The sequence below is a fragment of the Heteronotia binoei genome, chromosome 2 (genome assembly GCF_032191835.1).
Source record: "Heteronotia binoei isolate CCM8104 ecotype False Entrance Well chromosome 2, APGP_CSIRO_Hbin_v1, whole genome shotgun sequence".
NCBI classification, from domain to species: Eukaryota; Metazoa; Chordata; class Lepidosauria; order Squamata; family Gekkonidae; genus Heteronotia; species Heteronotia binoei.
The window spans coordinates 152,300,146-152,322,216 of NC_083224.1; the positions used below are offsets into that span (position 1 = coordinate 152,300,146).

General features: G+C 39.4%; 1 protein-coding gene across 1 annotated transcript; it reads right to left on the minus strand.

The window, feature by feature from the left end:
- Positions 1 to 1,736: 1,736 nt before the first annotated feature.
- Positions 1,737 to 21,746, minus strand: DBT (dihydrolipoamide branched chain transacylase E2). Its single transcript, XM_060232264.1, has 11 exons — positions 21,652 to 21,746; positions 17,826 to 17,949; positions 16,743 to 16,818; positions 15,576 to 15,757; positions 13,695 to 13,822; positions 9,648 to 9,903; positions 8,404 to 8,570; positions 5,767 to 5,844; positions 4,850 to 5,041; positions 4,445 to 4,516; positions 1,737 to 3,867 (listed from the first exon to the last, which is right to left on the minus strand). The coding sequence occupies exons 1-11, from the start codon at positions 21,700 to 21,702 to the stop codon at positions 3,700 to 3,702; spliced, it is 1,494 nt and encodes a 497-aa protein (XP_060088247.1). The 5' UTR covers positions 21,703 to 21,746; the 3' UTR covers positions 1,737 to 3,699.
- Positions 21,747 to 22,071: the final 325 nt, after the last annotated feature.

Sequence of the window (22,071 nt, forward strand, 5' to 3'; positions counted from 1 at the left end):
TTTTACAAGCAGCATGAATCTAGTGATATGAGTCTATCATTAGTCTCAGATCACTGAATTAAAAAATTTAAATGATGGAGGAAAATTTTAAATGAGCTGCCTGAGGTTTAGTTTCCTGCTGGTATTCACTTGAGAAAGGGGTCAGAGAGGAGACAGTGTCCCCAAAGCAAAAAAAAAAGCATTTCAGTGCTGCATGCAAACTACATAAAGTGGGGAATCATCAGCGCAGAATGAAATTGACAAGAGATGTAAAGAGAAACACAGAGAGAGAGACTGGGATGGGAAGCCTAAAGCTTTGAAAACACTTTTTCCTTTAATGCTTTAGTGAACAAAGTTTTGGGGGGAAGGGGGACAATTTTGGCAGTCTCCGGAAGCCTAACACTAAAATGGCAGCTAAGCTACCTGGGCCTTCTGCAAACTGCCAAATTTAAGCATCTCTTGGGATTAATCCATCACGTTAGCCATGTCTTTGTGGATAGGCAACTGTGTTTTCAATTATCTTTCTATATTTATGAAGAAGAGCATCTTGTCTTTGGAGCTGGGTAATGCTGGAGCTGCCACCAAAAAAAGGCCCTCTCTGGTGTTTCTTTGATTCGTGGGATGAGTTTTTTTATTGATAACCTTTTTTGATTAGTGTAACGGCCAAGAGGGCCTATCCCTGCAATCTTAGTACCCAGATAGAAAAGTATCGGAGAATATGATCCTTCAGATACCCAGTCCCCAGCCACATAGGGCTTTAAAGGACACAACATCCTTGAATTGGGCTTGGGAGCAGATTGGTAGCCAGAGTAATTGCTGTAGTTTCTGGATCACATGCTCTCAATACTTGGCCCTGATCAGCTGCCTGTTCAAATATTTTTCAAGGACATTCTCAAAGAGCACATTGCACTGTGAGTGCACTGGCCAGCCAGCCAGCCTCGGGCAAGCTCAGCACAGTGGGAGGAGGAAGAGGAGGAGGGGGCAGGACACAGAGCCAAGAAGGCAGGAAGCAGCCTCAGGCCTTGGTGGGCAATGGCTGCCACTGCTGTTGTACCCTGCCCCAGGCCAGGGAAGAAGGCACCATCTGGAAAGCTTTTGCATGGTAATGCAAGGTGAAGACTGGGTGTAGAAGGTGGAGGACGGGGCCCTCCCCCCACCACCCCGGAAGGGGACTGGCTGGGGGTTGCCTAGCACACCCAAAAGCCTGGCACCAGCCCTGAATCCAGAACAGATCCCATGAGCTATCCCTTCTATCATTAAGGTCCTAGATAATCATCAAAGGTACATGATCAAGTTTTATTCTCAAATTGTCCTGTAAGCTACCTGGATGACAGATCCCCTTGGAACCATATGGATCTGCTACCTGGATGGCAGATCCACTTGGAACCATATGGAAGTCACTCAGCTCTTAACAGGGAGTGAGTATACTAAATCACCTATAATGGGGGTCTTTTTCTTTGTCTCTCTTTTTTAAATGTTTCTTTAGCAAGCAGTCAAACAGAGGCCAATCTCTTTGCTAAGTTTCTTCTCTTAAGGCCAATATTCACAATTAGTTTACCAGTGAACACACAGGGGGGAAAGGGAGAAAAACCTTTATCAAAACCACCTTTTAATAGTTATGCAAATGGGCCCAAACAATTGCGTTCTCACAGGGAAGCCATGCTGTTTGCCCTTCTCATATCCATGCATAAGGATTTAGGTTCTTGGGGGCTTCAAAACATAATATCCCCAGATAAAAGTCTAAAACCACAGAGGCAGTAATAAAACAAGCTTTATTGAAGAATGGAAATCAAAACAAAATTATACAATATAATTAATGTTTAAATCATCCAAAACTAACAGAAAGTTTCTCATGGTTGTACAGGAGATGCAAGCAGTAACTGACCTCTCTCATACCCAAGGACTTCATAGCAACACATACAAGGACTCCAGTCTTATCCATCTACGCATTACAAAGTTGTGTGTTTGTTGGGCAACAATAGGAGGACTCTACCACACCTCCAATGGAACTTTGTGCCTCACAGATGCACACTGATTCTTTTCTGCTTATGATCACAGCAGAAAGGGAGAAGTGGCTGTAGCCCCCCACCCTTTCCTTAACCTACCCCATGGAGCAGCTATTCAGTCCTTTCCATTGTGAAACCTAAATATAACCACCTAAGCAATTTCATGGCACCATGTTGCTCCCTATCAAGCACAAGGCCTTTGTTATATGTAAATGAAGCCTTATGTCAGCTTTCCCCCCCATCAGGTGATATTTCACAAAGGCCTTTTTGTTTATTTCTTTGCATTACAGAATCTATTTACCAAAAATTTTAGTTTGCAGGGATACTGAGTCAAATAAGCTTTCAAAGATGATGAAGCACGACCCCTATATGTGCTTCTAAGTTTCTGCTGAGCATTTTATTCACATTGCTATTTCCCATATTATTTTTGGAACTTTTTTTTCTTTTAAGGCATACAGCAGTTTCATTCATAGCCTGTAAACAAACATAAGTAGCTTTTAAGACTACTTTTAACCTTGACCAATAAGTGGCTGTATGTTGTCTAAAAGCATTGGCTTGGGTCCCGCAGACCTCTTTCATGTTCCTCCAGCCCAAGAAGCCTTCCTCCTAGGCAAAAGGACTTTTTTTTGTCCATTAACAGAAAGCTCCTGGTACCAGAAGAATGTGCTGCCACTAGAACAACTGGTATGTTGGATCCAACCCAATATCTTCTGACAACTAATGCTATGCCCACTCTTAGAAAAAGCAAACACAGTGCATTTAAATCTAGGAGACAGCATGCGGGGGGGGGGGGGGAGGAGTGTGAATCCCAGTGCTGTAATATAAAAATCTTTTAACTGATGCTAGCTCCCTTTTTTTATCCTAATGGTTTTTCCAGGAAATTTTTAACAAGGGAAAGTATTTGCTTTATTTATTTGTTTTAAATGGTCCTTCTAGTATTGCGTATTTCTCCTCCTTTCTTAGGACCTTCTAGTAGCACCTTCAGGTACACATTCACATGGACAAATATGATTCACGAGCTGACCACTGGCAAGCTGCGTAATGAACAAATGCCACTGAAACTGCCACAGTCTTACATATGATTGCCTGCTTCATACTTTATGTTATGGCTATACAATGTAGGTATATATGGTGTCTAGGCATTATATAATTAATTTCAGTAATTAATGGTGTGCCCAAGAATTATTTTAGGTTCAAAGAACATTTTTTAAAAAATAGAAAAACAAAAGTTAAGTGAAAGAAAAATCCATCGCCAATTATATCAAGACAAGCACAGAGGCATTTTGTGTTTCCGTGATTTGTGCGTTAATTATTCTAACATCTTTTTATGTTTTGTCAAAAAGAAAGTCTCCCCCCCCAACAGTTGTTAACATAATTAATTTTCTAAGCAACGCAGGCAGTTGAAATAAAAGCACTGCAACTAACAGCAGCTTTCTTCTGATATTGTCAGTGTCTCGTCATTAAAAATTTCCCACCGCCCTCCTCAGGAGCCACTCTGTCCCGTAACTTATAACAGCCCCTACGCAAATAACTTACAGCTAAAATACTCATTTGAACAGACTGTAACAAGGTCAATCAGTACACTGACTGGAGGTCTGAAAGGACCAATCAATCTCAATGTCATAGTGAGTTAAGAAATGTAGTATTAAGGACACTTGCTAGCATAGCTAGCTTGATATCATCCCCAAATTAAAATACTGGCCATTAGTCTTCATTACTTAAGATCCAGTAGCATAGAAGCAGGGTTCTCCAAGTAAGATTTCCACAAGTTAGAAAACCGTGCCATGGTTGCACCATCGATAATCCTGTGATCAGCAGACCAGCTCACATTCATTATCTGTGCTTTAAATACTTCACCCACACTGTTAAAACGAGGAAGGATCTAGAAATTGGGGAACAAAAGAACAATAAATTACTTGTATTCTTTGTGTGTTAATACTAGAGAATTACTCTACTACCGCTATTTAAGAGCTCCTGAAATTCTTCCAATCATTATTTAATCAGGTAGTTTACTGCTTTAATGCCCCCAACTGCTCCAAGAAGTAAATACTACTGTGGGCATTCAGAAGAGGGGGGGGAGAATGTCAAAATTATCTAAGAGATCTCCAACAAATTAGCAGAAAACATCAAAACTGCTAACAAAGAAATGATGATCCTTGTGGTTTCCACATGGGAACAGGCCTATGTGACTTCTTGGTTATGGATGTAACTGCTGAAACGATTGATATATAACATACATGCTATACGTAATTCTTATTGGGGCTATATTTGGGTCTAGAATTGTTTTTAAATTGATTTGTAATAAATACATGTATTTTTGATAATTTGTAATATGTATGTTGTATATTTATTGATTTTACTTTGGGCCCCCTAATTTGCATCTATTGGGGGGTATTTTTTTATTCTCCTCTCTCTTTCCCTACCATTACAACTGAAAGTTTAATTAAAAAGCAACATACTTGTACTTTTCCAAGAGCTCCAATGGCTACTTCAGGAGGTAGTATCACTGGTTTGGCATAAGTACCGCCAATCTAGGAAATACACAAGGAAGAGGAATGGAATAGTCATAATACTTCTGCGAAGGAGCTGCAACAAATAATTACAAAACTAAACTTAAAAAAGAAAGAAATTATCAACATGTTGCCCCTTTCCTGTAGATGCAGTTGTTCAAGAGACACAGAGCTCTGCCAAGCCTTCTTCCCTTTTATACTTTTATATCCCAACAATACCACAAATGATACTCTCCAAAGGGTCCCCACCCACAAGCTGCTCATGTTTGTGACACACATATCCCTCTGGAGAGGAAAGATTCCTCTCATTTTTAAAACAATATAAAATATGAAAGATACTGTTATTTAACTCACTGTGCCAATATTAGAGAGTGTGAAAGTTCCTCCTGTGAGGTCATTCGTTCCCAACTGGTTTGCAGACCCCAAGTTCTGTAAGCGGTTTAATTCTGATGCAATTTCAAACACGCTGCGGATCTGAACATTTTTTACATTAGGGACAACCAATCCTTGTCCTGTATCCATAGCTACTCCAATGTTGTGAGAAGCCTGGAATACCCATTCAAGGTTAAAAATAAGAAAGTTTATTTTGGATGGACACTTGCTGGTTTATTGGAAATGTTAGGTGCTTTACATTGTTCCCTTGCTTTAAATTTAGATTATGGCTATATATTCAGTGCTTCATTTTGTACGATTTATGTAGTGATATTTTCATACTCATGTTTATTAGTTTATATTCATAATGCTTTTAATGATTCAGTTTCTGTGCTTGTTTATTTTTGCCTTATTTGGAAATATATAAATGTTATTTTTGCTTCAGAGAAGATAAAGTATTAACTTCTTCTTAAAGAAGTTCATTCATTCAACAGGAATATAACTTTGGGACTTGATTTCTATTGTTTTCTCTTTAAAACCCATCTTTTTCACTACACATTCAGTAATTCCCTACTGAAACGAAGCTTATGGTTGTGCAGCTGCAAGGAATGCACATTCATATTCTGTATATTCTCCCTCCCCTTCCCTAGACTTAGCGGTGTGACAAACTGAAGATATTCAAGATATTGTTCAGAAATCAAACACAAGACTAGCTGTGGTTTTTTTTTTTTGGGGGGGGGGAGGAAATACACTGAGGACATAAATGTACCCATCCATGAATATTTTCTGCCTGCAATACAAATTTAGGCATATCTTCACTTAAGCTCATAAAACTAAACAAAGCTGGAGAGCTTACTAGCAGTCATAAAAGTAATTGGGATGCTGTATCTTCTACAAACCTTGTAGGTGATGTTTTGACAGTTTTCATCCACAGAAGAATTAAGAATAGGGTAGTGTAATAAACCCAAAGAAGCTGCCTGTCAAAAACAAGAGATGTATATTTTAATTTTAATATTAGGAGCCCAAGGGCAAATTCCTCATCACTTGTAGCGAATGCCTGTGTGTGCATATTTTGATCAAAGTCATGTACCTCACTTAAACATGCTCATAATCAGCCTGTTTGCTGCTTATCTTTCATCTAGTAATTTATTGGGGGAAAATGGGGGTGGGGGGTAGGAGAGAAGAATTGACATATTTCATGGTGTTTTGGAGAATCAAAGAATTCAAAGCTTCTTTTAAAACAGGGGTGTCAAACATGTGGCCCGTGGGATGGATCAAGTCCCTGGAGGGCTCCTATCAGACCCGTGAGCAACTCACTGCTGTCTGCTTCCTTCTCCCTCTCATGCTTTCTTCTGCATCTCAGCTTGCTTTGCCAGGCTTGCTCAATTGCACAGGATTTGTAGTTATTTCTCTGGGGAAGACTATAATTTTGTAAACAAACACATAATCCTCAGTCTGTGTCATGGTGCCTTTACATGTTCTTGACCAGCACATGAAGCAACTTATGTACAAAAGCTCGCAATGCCCAGCCATTTCATGTTTTCATCTGGGTCTCAGGCTCAAAGCATTGATTATGTCAATAAATCAAAAGGAGGTCTACAATTTACAGATACACACCCGAACAACACCTGAACAGCATACTCAAGATGGTTACAGTGCCGACATTTTCTGCAGATTTTGATACAGTAATTCAGAGCAAGAGGTGTCAGTTATTAGAGACTGTTAAATAAACAAAATATTGCAAGAGTGCTGATCTTTCAACCATGTTTTATTTTGTTTGTGTCCTTATAAAGTTTACATCCTCACTACCTGGCATTACATTTTATGACACATGGCCCGGCCTGACAAGGTCTCATTTATGTCAAATCTGGCCCTCATAACAAATGAGTTCAACAGCCCTGTTTTAAAAGGTTAGTTCTCTTTTATAGACAATCCTAACTGAAAAAGGAAGCATTCTGTCAATGTATGACCTGTAACAAACAAGGCTGCTTGCAGATTAAATATTTTGATTAATTATTATTTATCTTCATTAAACAAACTCTATTTCAGTGCACTTGCAGATTTCTAAAACTTCTATAGAGATGCTAATAGACTGTAGGAGTGTGAGGTATAAGGTGCTACTTAATAAACTAATGTCATATCTTACTTTGGAATTATCTCGGTGGAATTTACTTATGAATCATGCATAGGATGGGGCTGTAAAAACACTATTCAATTAGAAAGTGATCTTGAATGTTGCTTTTTAGTCCATTTTAACACTACACCATTACTGCAAGAAATAAACAAGTTGTGCCCTTAGTTTCAGTGATTAAAACTGGTCCACAGTGATTAGTCCACCAAAGCTTTAATTAGCAAGCTAACCAACTGAAGTTTGTGGCTCAATAGGAAATTACTTTTTTCCTGTAATTCCTAGAAAAAAACCTAGAAAAAAATATTAAGATAAGGATGCAAGCTAATAACTTGTGCCAACTTAATGCAGCAGAAAAATCATCAGAAATGGTCTATGACAGGGGTGTCAAACATGCAGCATGGGGGCCTAATTTGGCCCCCAGAGAGTTCATATCAGGCCCCAGAGCAACTGGCTGCCATCTGCTTCCTTCTTCCTCTCTCTTGCTTCCTTCTGCATCACAGCTTGCTTTGCAAGGCTTGCTCAATAGCAAGGAGCTACAGAGCAAAGTTTCTATTTCTCCATTGGCTGAGGCTCCTCCCTTGGGGAGGAAGGGGGGGAGGGAGAGCTTGCTTTGCCAGGCTCTCTCAATTGCACAGCAGAGCTACTGAGCCAAGTCTCTCTTCCTTATATTGGCTGAGGCTCCTCCCCCTCCTGGTCCCCTGGGGAAGGAAGGAATGAGCCAGAGCTTCCGTTGCCCAGTTCCCTGGGCAAATAATTTCCCCAGCCCCTTGTTGTCTCTGGCACAAGTGAGAGGAGACGGGTGACCCTGGGGTGATTGTGATTCTATCTACCAACAAAAGAAGATGATGATGAAGAAGAAGATGATATTGGATTTATATCCCGCCCTCCACTCCGAAGAGTCTCAGAGTGGCTCACAATATCCCTTTACCTTCCTCCCCCCACAACAGACACCCTGTGAGGTGGGTGGGGCTGGAGAGGGCTGTCACAGCAGCTGCCCTTTCAAGGACAACCTCTGCCAGAGCTATGGCTGACCCAAGGCCATGCTAGCAGGTGCAAGTGGAGGAGTGGGGAATCAAACCTGGTTCTCCCAGATAAGAGTCCGCACACTCTTTAATGTGAGGGGTAAGTGGACATTACATTATATATGCACCAAGTGATCCCTTAATATTATACAATCTTTTGTTGACACAATGTATTTTGAAATATTACTGACATAAAAATATTGCATCAGAATACAAAATCCATCTATATGGACTATAGCATAACATTTTAAATATGTATTCTATACTCCTCCAAAGAAAATAACTTTGAGGGGGGGGGAACTGTCCACTGTTTCAATGGACCAATAACATACAATATAGCAACCAGCTGTTTTATACATTGGTTCTGTCTGCTATTATCTCACCTTTATGAAGAAGGGCATGAAAGAGAGTTTAACTCCCCGTACATCTGCTACTGATTTCAACTCTTCCCTCAGCTTGATGAGTTGTGTTAGATCAACCTCATCGCAATAACCAAAGTGAGGAATTTTCAGCGCAATAGTCATGGTCTTCACCATTGTCTTGTGGAACCCTAGAAGGGGGGGGGGGATACAAAACTCATATATATATATATATATATATATATATATATATAAATATTATATATATATATATATATATATATATATATATATATAGTTATTCACCAGATCTCTGCCATTTTCCAGTAAAATGGTCAGCCTTTAGTAACAAAGAATTTAACAGTATGCATACTGCAATGGGACACAGCAGAAACAGATTATGATAATGGAAACGTTAATCTTAATAGGAGTCACAGCACACTTCAGAACAGTTCCTTCCTCTGAATGGATTGGGAGCATCCAATAAGATAGCACTGCTGAAGCTACATTGGTATGGAACTGATCACTGGCTAGATTGCAGAATATCAGGAGCTTTTCACAGCAGCTGCCAGGAGCTCAGATCCTGTCATGGCCTTCAGACCATGAATAGTGCTGCCACCCACACCTCAAGTAAGCAACACAAGGTAGTAAGGGAACAACTTTGCTTTCTAAGCTAACAGCTGTGTCTTGTTCTTCAGGCCCTGGCAATGTTAATGTAAATTGACACTGTAGCCTAGGGTACCTTCCAGTCTAGATTAATTATCTGGGAAATTAATTTGGTCACTTGGTTATTTCTGGAACAATTTTGGAACAGTCACCATATGCCTCAATTTCTTGAATGTGCTTTACCATAATGCTGCACTGTCACTTCTACACAGGCCAGTCCCAAATCCACCCCTAGTCAAACACAAAGGGAAACACATCCTCGTGTACATTAAAAGTGTACTCAGCTCATCTGATACTGAGCAGAGGAACATCAGGAACCAGAACTGGATTGGCTCCATATACAGAAATCTGCTCCCTCATATGGATTTTTCTGGCTGGGTTAGGAGAGTTTCATTTACCATGCACTTCTTATGACTTTTTTTTCTGGTATGAACATTGAACTCATCTTAAGTATAAGACTCTCAGCATCCCAAAAGAATACAAAAGCATTAACTGTGTGCTTCAGTAAAACAGGAAGAACTAATAGTCATTGAAAAGTAAACACATTATTATCATGTTATGATTAATGGACTCTATGATGCAACTGTACCAGATTTCTTTACCTGATAAGGCCTCTGTTTTATCTTTCCCTGAAAAACCTACAGGTATGGAAATGGGTATGGAAATGGGTGCTGGAATTTTAGAAGTCTTCCCTTCCAACTTGTCACTTGCAGCGCCTGTTTTTGGCAAAGATGGGATCATTGCAGGTTTGGTTGACAGAGGTAAAATGGCACCTGTCTGCTTGGCCAAATAATTGAGAATGTCTTCCTTGAGGATGCGATTATCTTTCCCTGTCCCAACAACTTCACTCAGTTTAATCTGAAAAAAATATATACATATATATATGCAGTGAGCTAAAAAAAACCTCTAAATGCAGGGCACAGGTATGATTGATTGAAGTAAACCGATAAAGCAAAGTTAGGCAGTGAAGCATTTCTAGAGGTACTATGTATAGGCAGGTACTTATATTGGATTGGGGTTGCCAACTGCCTGGAGAACAAAGATGTCCTGTCCCTGTAATAGAGGCATAATGGGGTGATTTACCAGATCATGCTACTTATTCCCATACCATGAAAAACTTAATCTGCCCATTTCCACATATTAGGTCTGTTGGAAACCCTAGGTTGGTTATGACACTGCTGTAAAGTCCAAACCTGCTCAGCTCTCACAGTACTGTACTATCAGGTGCTTCCCAACTGGACTTGTATGGAATCCAGTTTTACAACAGCACAATATCCCACAGCTTCTGGATCCCATTTTATGGCCTCACTTAAGACTGTATCCATGAGGGTCTTCCAGTTTGGAAGCATCTGATACTGCATCACTGCTGAAACTAAGCAGATACGAAACCTTGGATGGCAGACCATTTAACAGCTGGCTATAAATATAACAAAAATACATTTTTAAAAGGTGCCCACTCATCCCTAATTTGGCGAATGCAAGCATGCAATTCAGCAGTGTAATGCAGCAAAATACTCACTTCTCAAACTAAGCATCTGCAATGCAATGAACTCCTTCAGTGCTTGCAAGGATAAGAGGACATGCACATAGGTTTCTTTGGGGTTTTTCTCCTGCCTTGCTTAGTCCCAGGAAAGTGTTCTTTCTCCAGCTTGGAGAAAGCATTTAAAAAGACCATAGTCTCTTTATTTTTTTATTTTTTTTGAGTTTTTAGCTTTTTATTACATTTAACAACAACAATAACAATATATATATATACACAAAACATAAACTTAGGGATGTAGACAGCGGGATGCATTATATACTTATATCATTAGAATACAAATCCTTTGTTCTAACCTAAACCAAATCATACATACTACAGTTAACCCCCTTTTTACACTATATTCTTATTATCTTTCCCCCATAACCATTCATACAATAAGTTCCATTTCCCTTCTGTTTGTCTATTTGTTAATTTCTTCTCTTAATATCTCCATCAGAGTATCTACCTCAGCTCAGTCTAGAACCAACCAAAAATACTTTCTTTCTTCTACACTGTGATCCAAAAGAACATTTGGCATTTCAAGTCATCTTACTTTATTTATAAATTACACAGTATCAATTTAATTCCCTGCAACAACAACAAAAAAAACCCCAGCAAGTTTGGAATACACTTTAATACAATAAGTTCCGTTTTCCTTCTATCTAATTGTTAATTTCTTCTCTAGTATCTCCATCAGAGTATCTACCTCAGCTAAGTCTAGAACTAACGAAAAAGAAAACTTTCTTTCTTCTACACTGTGGTCCAAAAAAAGAAGAAAAAAAAACCATTGGCATTTCAAATCATCTTACTTTGTTTGTGAATTGCATGGTATCAATTTGTTTCCCTGCAACAAAGCAACCAGCAATTTCGGAATACACTTTCTTCAGTTTTATTGGTGTAATATGCCAACGATATAACTTTAATGATTTGTCTCTCATCGTCTGGCAGACCAATTCCTTCATTTTCCTCCTAATACACCTTATATAAACCTCTCTCAGCAGGCGGTATTCCTTGAAAAAAATAAGGCAAGCTCTATAGCCATTTTCTATATCTTTCTCCAATTCCTTTTTCTTCATACCAAGAACTGGTGTCAAGATCTCTACTATCACCTCCTTTATATGGTCATACGTATCCTCTGGAATATTCTGCATTCCTGAAATATGCTCTACCTGCACCGTTTCTATTCTCACTAATCTCTCCCCTTCGTTTTTTTTTGAACTTTTTCAATCTCCTCAGACTTTTCATTCACTACTTCCAACTTTCCTTCCACATATTTTGCAGATTGTGTCAAGCCATGAATCTCTTCCTTTACTTCCGTCAATTGCTTTTGCAGGCCATCTAATTTCTTTTTTACTCCATCTAATTGTTCTGTCAGATTTGCCTGCACCTGACTCAATGCATTCATAAAATACAATTGCATAAAATTCTGCACTTCCTCTATAACTTCCTGTGAGGACATTATCTCCATCAGTTTTAAAGTTGCCAATAGTGGGACTAACCTATCTATTTTGTCTTACTTGTATGTCATACTCATTTTTCTATTATCCAAGGTCTTACTGACACCCCAATTCCAATTCATATACTACTACTTCGCCTTACTTCACTCAAAATTCATACATCACCTTCCTTTAACACTCTCACATACCAGTTGGTTTTTATATCCTTAAATTACTATTCTTTACCACCAAACACCCTTCACCTGAACATTCACATTAACTCATTACATATAGAAAATCATACAGAAAATCAGCAGTAATCAAATTAACAATAGTTAATTATTCAATCCATTAATTATTTGTTAACTGTCTCTTTTGAATCTTTAATGTTTCCCAAACCGCTTATCCTTCAGTCTTCCTCTTCTTCTTCTCCTTTTTCTTCCTCTTCCTCTTCTTAATCTCAATCTCTGCTCCTCTCTTCTGCTACCAGTTCAAAAAGCCAGTTCAGTAAATCCATTCCTGTTCTTCCACATCTCTGCCAACGGAATTCCAGCCTCTCCACCTCACCTCCGCCCTTGCGTTCCTGGAAACTCTATACTAACATCAAAAGTCTCCCATCTTCAGATTCAACTCATTTCAAAGGTCCAGTGACTTTATTTCCACCCTGTATATTATAACCACTGTTGAGCCTTTATTTAGCTCCCTGTCTCTTTAAGAAAATCGCCATGCACAAGCATATGGGAAAAGGGAGAGGAAAAGAGGTTTGTGAAGGCTCCCTTTAAATCGTCAGAAATCTCCTGCTTCTTTCCTCTTTTCCCCCCTTCTTCACCTCCTCTGTCTCAGTGCTCTTCACAAACTTTTACAATCATAGCCAGTCTACGACTCCCAACCTCTGCAGTTGCTGCCAAGGTAGTCCTCCACCACTCCTCCGCTTTCTCAGGTCTCTTTCCCCCCAGCTTCGCATTCCACTCGAAAGTAGGGGCCAAACAACGCACTTAGTAAGTTCTTTCCTTCGTTTATATCTCCAGTTTAGGGTCAGATATACTTTTTTCCCCCTTCTTCACCATTTATTGTCCTCCAAATGCCGCTTCGCCTACTCCCCTTCTCCGGTGGTCACAGCTAATTCGCCATTAAGGCGTCTGGTCTATCCGGGCTTGAAGTAATATGTTGAACGGGCTCTATGCTCAGAAAAACCGGCACAGAGCACCCAGCACTCCTCCGCACGAGTGCCCCTCCAACAGAGGCACCACCGAGTTCTTACCAACTGAAGAACCCCCCAAAAAAGACCGGCACAGACGCTGCAGAGCCGGAGCTCCTACAAACACGTCTGTTAGCACCGTGCCGTTACCGGAAACTCCCGACCATAGTCTCTTTATATGTCTTCTTCAAGCCCCACTATCAGTGCTGTGCCTGCCCACACAAACCTCCCTGTTAGGTTTGTGGGTTCATGGGGGTTGGGATGGCATGAACCATGGTTTGCAAACCATGAACTGGACCCGGTTCATCATAAATTTAGGTTTGTGAGCCGGTTCGTGCCCATCCCTACATGATATACTCCACAAACACAGCTTGCTTCAGAAGTAGGCCCCTTCCACTAGGAGAAAGCATTGCAGCTGATGGAATGGAACTATAGAATCCAACCCAGTAGATAAGAGAAGTCAAAGAGAAGAAGGCCTACCAAACAAACGCACATTGTTTTCCATGGCAAGCCGGCGAACAGCTGGCGTTGCTAAGGTTTTGTGGCCTTTAATCTCCTGGTGTGTGTGTTCTTCATGGGACACAGCAGGCGTCTCTACCACATCCTCTTCAGAAGCTACAGCTGCAGATTGAACAAAAAAAGGGGAGTAATTTTCATACATAACATGAGCAAAGCTTTCACAGACACAGAACAGTTTTCATAGGTGCATGGGAAAACAAACTATGCTAAAAAAAATCAGTGTAAAATAGTTTTGCATATACAGGAGGTAAATAGGCCTACTCTCACACTTAAATTACATTGTGTGGAAATATATTTCATATACATTTCACTGCAGTGTTAAGGAAAAGCATCACTGCAGCTCTTCTTGATTCTTCTATTTGCTGGTGGGGATGGGGTGTTTCCCCACACTTTATCACAATGTCCTAGAGAGCCAAATGTATATATCATATCCTTTAATGATGAAGGCCAATGTTATTTAAGCAGGGATTTAAAAACTTAATATGATTGGATAAATAAATCTTAACAGTGCAATCCTAATCAAGTCTACTCAGAATCCTACTGAAATCTACTCAAATAGGGCTTAGTCCCTGGAAAGCATATTACACATTAATCATATAGCATTATAATATGAGTAACAATAACAGCCTTGTTCAAATAGCTTCAGTGTGGCACAGTCAGTAAAGCTGACGATAGGTCTGAAGAAAGACATCCTGTCCTTTTAACGTGCAAAAATGGGATAGCTACAGCTTTTTACGCATAGAGGAAAGCAACATAAATAATATCACCTGGTAAATAACATCCTCTTAAGCATTTATTATAGGGAAAGGACATTTTTTTATCTCCAGGCAACTGGCAACCCAAACAGCTTCTTCCTTGCTTTGCAACTTAGTGTCAGTTATCTCCCAAAGTTACAATTTTTGACTGCCTAATCCACTGATATAGTTTTGTTCCCTCTCAGCTCCTTCAGGAGATTCCCTCTTTTTCTCTCTGCCAGCTCCCCAAACGACCCTTTCCAACAGTTACTTTCTCTCACTTGTTACTCATTCCCCAGCATTCTGTAATCTCCCTAGCAACCAGCTCCTCTCAATCTTACCTGGCTATTCCTAATATTCACTGAAATTTGTGAATATCCTAAATTTAAAAAAAAACTTCTATAAACTTGAGTGAAATGGGGTTAATGTCAGATTCTATTGCATGAGCATGTCGTTTCTTCACACACACATCAGTGCAGTGTTATGGGGGAACATCATAGAGAAGTGACTTCCAAGTTGCTGCAGGTAAAGCCTGAATCAATTCTTTGCTTATGTTTATGCCTTTACACAATAATTCAGTAACTGCTTGACTAATTTCATACATTCCAAAGAAATGGACTTGCGATTCTCCACACCAGCCCTCTATGCCACACCATGAAGCAAACTGCTTTTGAAACAGAGAGGATTTTCAAAAGCACCTTTTGACAAAGCATGGAGCTTTGCCATTCCTTTTTTAAAAGGACAAAAGTCCTAATGTGTAGAAACTGCTGGACATAGAAATAATTAGTTACCTAAGAGCTGAGAGAGGCTGTCAGAAGACTACTTGCATTATTTTACTTTTGCTCTGTCTAGTGAAGAACCTCACCTAGTTGAAGGCTTGCAGAGCATTCTGAAACAAGAACTTTCTTTAAAAACATAAAAACATACTTTATTTAATCATAAAGCATCATAACAATGAAAGGAGAAAAGAATGCAATACAACAACTCAAAAAAGGCAAATATATAAATAGCAAATGGACAAGCTTACAAGTACGTTTTTTTAACGAATGCATATTTGTCTATAGCTCATTTGCAAGACCAGCACAGAATGGCTTGCTGACATAATGATGAAAATTAGTTACCTTTTAAGGCCTCTGTTTCTATGTCCACTAAAGGTTTCCCCACATGTGCAATTTCATCTAAGTTATAATAGAGTTTTTTAATGACACCATCGTAACGACTGGTGATTGTAACTGAGGCCTTGTCGCTTTGCACCTCACAGATGCTGTCAAACTGAGATACAATGTCACCTTCTTTTACATACCTAAGGAAAAAAACCAGAAAGGAATATACACAATGGTAACGTTTGTTGACCAGGTGAGATGACACAACACGGGTGTCTATGCTTTGCTAGAGTAAGAGAAAGCCTGTGTTCAAAAATAGATACCACAAGTGGAAAAACTGAAACATTACAGAGATACATTCTATCAGGGGTTCACTGAGTCTTCAGAATGGTCCACACAAGTTTTGATGGTATTGATAACTTGTGTGTAACCACTAGCGCTATTTAACCTCCACATACCAACCACCAGTGGAGATTCAGGTTGTGGAACTGCTTCTGAAACACTTATCAATGTGCTTTCATAGGATGGTGGATGCCAAATAAATATTTGGCTAGATATGAACATTCCATTTTCATTTTAAGGATAACTAAGTCTACATTGCCCATGCTGTTAAATAGCTATCCAAAGCTGGATTTTTCATGGCTTGGAATGCAGCAAGCCAATTTGGATCGAAGCGTACATACAATAAATAAATCTGTGTTCGTGCAAATACATGATCATGCTCTGCTCTTCTACCTTTCCCTAATTGTGGCCAATTCACTGTCCCAATATATCACCACTGTCATGCATAAAGAATTAGATTGCCCCCAATACCCAGATTTTCTAATTTATCTACTCCTTTTAAAATCAATTCATATGAGGCTCAGTTAAACAGATGTATGTAATTAATAATATTAATCTATCCTTCTTCCCCTTACTAGCCACTTTCCAATCAAGATCATGTGTTTTAAATCTCTCTTCAGAAACTTCCATTCACATCAAAATAATTAACATGACCTCTTCTCCCAGGAAGTTTTAAAAACTTAATTAAAAATGAGAATGATCTTCCTGACTGATGGATCTTCTCTGACACAACAACAACAAAAATTTTTTTTTCTTTTCCTTCACCATATCAAGTTTTCAGGGAGGCAGAAGCTGATTAATTAGGACATGGCTTGTTCCATGGTAGAATGTAAGTTAACTTACCATTCTTTCACAGTCACCTCTGTAATTCCTTCTCCAATATCAGACAGCTTGAACTGGACAATCTGGCTATGTGAAACTTGAAAAAGACACTGGTACAGATTAGAGAGCTGAACTAAACAAAATCAGCTAAAGCATTACTCAGACAGTCAAACAGATTATACATGTTTCTTCCAAAATTATATCATATAAACTATCAGCAATGCCTACTTGAAAACACTGAAAATGGACTTCTAAAATACCAATGCACCAAGGAAAGGTTATTTTTAAAAAAACACTTTAATTTATGGATAACTGGTCTGTGCTTACTCTTCAGTATCTTAACATGCTTTTCAATTAAAATATCAGCAATTTGGAAAACAGGAAAAAAGAAGAGGAAAGGCATCATTGGATTGCTTTATGTGCAGTCTGATTTTATGCATATTTGCACTTAAATAAATTCCATTGTGTTCAAGCAGGCTTACGTAAGAATAAACACACTTAAAATTGTAGTCTTAGTAGACTTTCAAGCTTTGCAAGAATTAGGGTTACCCAGGGGTGGAATTCTAGCAGGGGCTCCTTTGCATATTAGGCCACATACCCGATGTAGCCAATCCTCCAAGAGCTTACATTAAAGAGCCTTGTATGCTTTTGAAGAATTGGCTACATCAGGGGTGTGTGGCCTAATATGCAAAGGTGTTCCTGTTAGAATTCCACCCCTGGGGTTAACACATTTTGAAAAGCAAAAAAGATGGCATATTTACCAACTGGCTACTTCAAACAAGTGATCACTATGACAAATCTAATTTTAAATACTCCTACTATTTAACCTGTGACATTTGTTACTAACTAGGAATATTCCTAACTTTCCAATCCAAAAGGAGGACATTTTCATCATTTTTAAAAGATCCAAAAAATGACAGACACACAAAAAAGAGAACATCTCATAACCCTACAAGAATACATATATTTCAAAAGCTTGAACACCAGATAGAAGTTACTCCAATAGAATGTAGGGTTTTTCCTTCTTTGCTCATCTGCCTTTGGACAAAATAGGGCAAATAAATGTCATAATAATATCCTAACACAGGTGTGAAAGAAACTTACCAACAGTTGTTCTGAACAACCTGTGCTGATGTTGATCCTTCCACAGAGACTTATCAAGCTCCAAAGTGTGCTTTGCTTTTAGCAAACAAAAGCTGCTGTACAATCTAATATGGGGAACACAGAGCTAGAGAGGAAAATAAATAAAAACTATTAACAGCAGCTCTTATTTTAACATGCCAAAATGACAGAAATAAATTCCTTATGTTTAGAAGAACTCTGACAGTTAAGCATCAATTATATAGGTCTTATTTTTTAAAAATCATAGTACCACCATCAGACTATATCAGGGTCTACAGTGTACCTTTCACATAATAAAAATTTAGAAATGACTTTAGCAGATACAGAAATCAAACTGTCTGTATGGGAAAGATGGCAATTAGGATGCAATTGTATACATTTGACCACAGTTGGTTGGTTGATATCAAGTGGACCTATAAATTCTGTTGGCTAGATTTTGGTCAAACTTTTGGAACAGTTAATCTACAAAGCTATAGTCCTATGTACACTTATTTGAGAGCAAGTTCCATTGAAATATGTGATATTAACAATAAAATCCTGACAAAGTTTATTGGAAAAGGATACTTTTTCACTTTTATTTGCTATAATTAAATCCTATGCCAAAGGTTATCCCTATGTGATTCTGCTATGTTCATATACTTCATCAAAATATATACACCACACTACTGATGGAGTCTATATGCTGTGGAGATGTTTCACATTCAATTTCTGCAGCACTGAGGGCTTGGGGCAAACAGCACCAAAGAAAGTAACCTGGACGAGTTCTCTATAATGTTCATCCTTATATGAAGTTATTGTTTGCTGTCCCCATGAATTTTATGGCCAATCACTGTCATTCTCAATAGCAACTAACTGAGCAGTCCTAAACAGTGTTATATCATTCTAGGTCAACTGAAGTTAATGGAGTAAAAAGAGTGTAATCTTGATTAGGATTACAATGCATACTATGCATACCTGCTTTTTCATTTACAGTATTCCAATTACTTCTTTAAAAGATGAGGTTTGCTTTTTCTAAGCACATAGCACGAATTTTAAAACCACTAATCCCTACACAAAGAAACATTTCTCACATGTAAACACAATACCCTCACAGAAAAAAAGTATGGCAGATGGTGATTCCAGTATTATAAGCATACGTACTGCTTTATGAAGCAAATTCTGTCTAAATATTTCATATGGCACTAAGTTAGTCAAGACAACAAATATATCTGTTGATTACAACAGACCATAAAAATACCTGCTACCAATACTTGATTATGCAGAATAATGTAGTTGAAATCCACTGCACAGTATTATGACTGTTATCCTTTCATGGATGTTTGCTGTCAAACAGTACCTCAACAGTCCCAATCCACACTACAACTCAATGTAATCAGCAGCTTAAAGTTAACTAACCAGGTGTACTTATTTTTTCAACTTATCACATTACAACAACTGTACTTGAAATAAACTGTGTATAGATGAAAATCAGCTCTATTCCAAGCAAAAAGACATACATGCTTCACTTCACTTATTTCAGGTCTGCCAGTTTGAATGTGAATGAGTCTTGCTGATTATGAATTGAAACAGCATATGTGGAATGGATTAACTGCAAATGTTGGGTCAGGCTTAGGCTTCCCAATCCCCAGGTCCCAGAGGGGGATCCCCCGGTTTTACAGGCTTTCCCCCTCCCCCAGCCAGCTGGCCAGCGGGGGAAGCCCCGCCCCAGAGCCATCATGCACCTCCATGAACGATTCCCATAGGGAATGATGGGGAATTGATCCGCGGGTATCGGGGGCTCTGGGGGGGCTGTTTTTTGAGATAGAGGCACCAAATTTTGAGTATAGCATCTAGTGCCTCTCCCCAAAATACCTCCCAAGTTTCAAAAAGATTGGACCAGGGGGTCCAATTCTATGAGCCCCAAAAAAGGTGCCCCTATCCTTCATTATTTCCTATGGAAGAAAGGCATTTAAAAATTTGTGCAGTCCCTTAAATGTGATGGCCAGAACTCCCTTGAAGTTCAATTATGCTTGTCACACCCTTGCTCTTGGCTCCGACCCCAATGTCTCCTGGCTCCACCCCCAAAGTCTCCTGGATCCACCCCCAAAGTCCCCAGGTAGTTCTTAAATTGGACTTGGCAACCCTAGTCAGGCTCCATCAATGGGATGTGAGTACATTGAAGACAGGAACTGACACAAGTTTTGTCAAAGGCACATGGACAAAACCATTATTAAACCTAAGCATGTGGGATAGAGTTATGCTGAAAATACCATCCTGGGAATAACTTTGCACAAGAAGTCCAAGGAGATAAAGGGCTCAGAAAGACTCAGCAAGTGGATCCTGAACAAAAATATGTTCGCCTTGATAAAAATTATGAGTTTAGGAATTTCTAAGTTATCCAATGCTCACATTTTAAACGGAGTACAGTCTTCAATCAGATGGGGGAAAACATCTTTATATGTGATACCTGAAAGTTTCTATTATAAAATTAGACTATACTTTATTAACTAAGACTTATTTTATGGTGTTCTCTTTGGAATAACTGGAATTCAGCAGTTGAAATGGGCTGATCCATTATGAATTTAATTATCTCAGGTATTTTCTTAGCAACCATTCATTCCCCAAAAAGGCTTGAAGTGTTCAGAAATATTCCAGTGTTGTTCTGTCAAGCTCCACAGTGCTTTTTGGTAACCATTGGACATGTTTAAAGGAACACCCAGAAGTCAAAAACATTGGGGGGGGGGGATTATGGAATTATAAAAGAAATGAGCAATAAAAATGCATCTTTAACATTAAGACTTATGGCAGACACCATTAGCTGTTAAAGGTACTTCATCAAAAGTGTGCTGAAACCAACGAAATGAGTTAAGGGGAAAAGTGATGCAGGAAGAGTCTAATCAGTGCATATGTAATATCACACCACTGCTTTTTGCATCTATTAATGTGGAATTACCACCATCTAAACTCACTCACATAAACCCAGATTTGGATTCCTGCATCGTTTGACAAGCATGCTATAGATATGCAGAATAAACCAGTCTTTTCTGATCTCAGCAATCAATTTGGCAGGGTAAGTAAATTATAACTAATCTACATTAAGAGATCTCAGGGATCCATAATATGTGCCCAAGGCAAGACTGAAGAGAATACAAAATCTGCCTTGCTGGATCACACCAATATCCTTCTACTATATATAATAACTGATGTCCTATTTCCAACAGAATCCACAAGGTACCTTTGACAGTCCAGTTACAGCAAGAAAGAGATTACCATCTCATGTTGTCTGTGCCAAGCATCTGATCACCAAGGTATACTATCCCATGTACATGAAAACATATCACACCTAATAGCTGCGTTGGTAGAGCACTATCATTCATAAACTTCTTTAATCCTTTTCGAAAAACCACCAACAAACACGTGAGGTGCATATGAAATACTGACACTGGAAGGCTTTTGAGGATGTAGAAATGAGGGACAATCTTACACCTATGATAGGGCTTGAATGCAAGATGTTCCAACCTAAATTGCTTTGCGAGGAAGGATGAGGGCACAAAAAGGGCGAGGTGTGGACTGACTGTAAACCCTTTGATTCTGAACCCAGATGCCCTTTCCGCTTCCATTCTGCCCAGGGGACGAGGCGGAAAAATCAGTGGATGCGAATGCATACAGACTACTACAGATTTCTCCACCGCCCTCAATGCAGGTCTCCATGCAGAGAAGAAAGAAGCAAACAGGATCATAGAAACCGGCCACCTGCTAAGCCACAGGCCATCCCCTGCGCCCGTCTCTTCGGTCTGGGGCTTCAAAGCCCACTCCCTCAGTCCCTTACCAGCTGTCTCACAGCGCGACAGTAACTCCGAAGCACATTCGCTGCCGCCATCTTATACCGGAAACAAAAACGTCCGCACACCCCTACACCTCCCACTTATTAGCCAATCGGATCGCGCCCTGTGCACTCAATAGCCAACAAGGAGGTGAAAGACTGCTCCGCCCCCATTCCCCGCAGCATTCAATCAGCGACTGAGGGGTGGAGTCGCTTTGTATCAAAGGGCGGGATAAGATATAAGAAGTTATACAGTCAAATTCAGGCAGAGTTTAGATATGCTAGTGCCTAAGATACGGAGAATTCTTAGCTGGAATTCTTTCCTTCAGAAATTCCAGAGAGGAGCAACAGGTTTATGCCCGTCTTAGGAGGGGGTTAAAGGGGAGGGGAACCTGCTGTGGCATGATGCACCCAGTGTTCTCTCTA

Excerpts from the sequence above, each read along its gene's own strand:
- DBT (XM_060232264.1), bottom strand. The coding sequence starts at position 21,702 with ATGGCGGCAGCGAATGTGCTTCGGAGTTACTGTCGCGCTGTGAGACAG. Across the intron at positions 5,042-5,766 it reads GTCAAAACATCACCTACAAG|GCTTCTCACAACATTGGAGT; the intron begins GTTTGTAGAAGA and ends TGGGTATTCCAG. Across the intron at positions 4,517-4,849 it reads CACTCTCTAATATTGGCACA|ATTGGCGGTACTTATGCCAA; the intron begins GTGAGTTAAATA and ends TGTATTTCCTAG.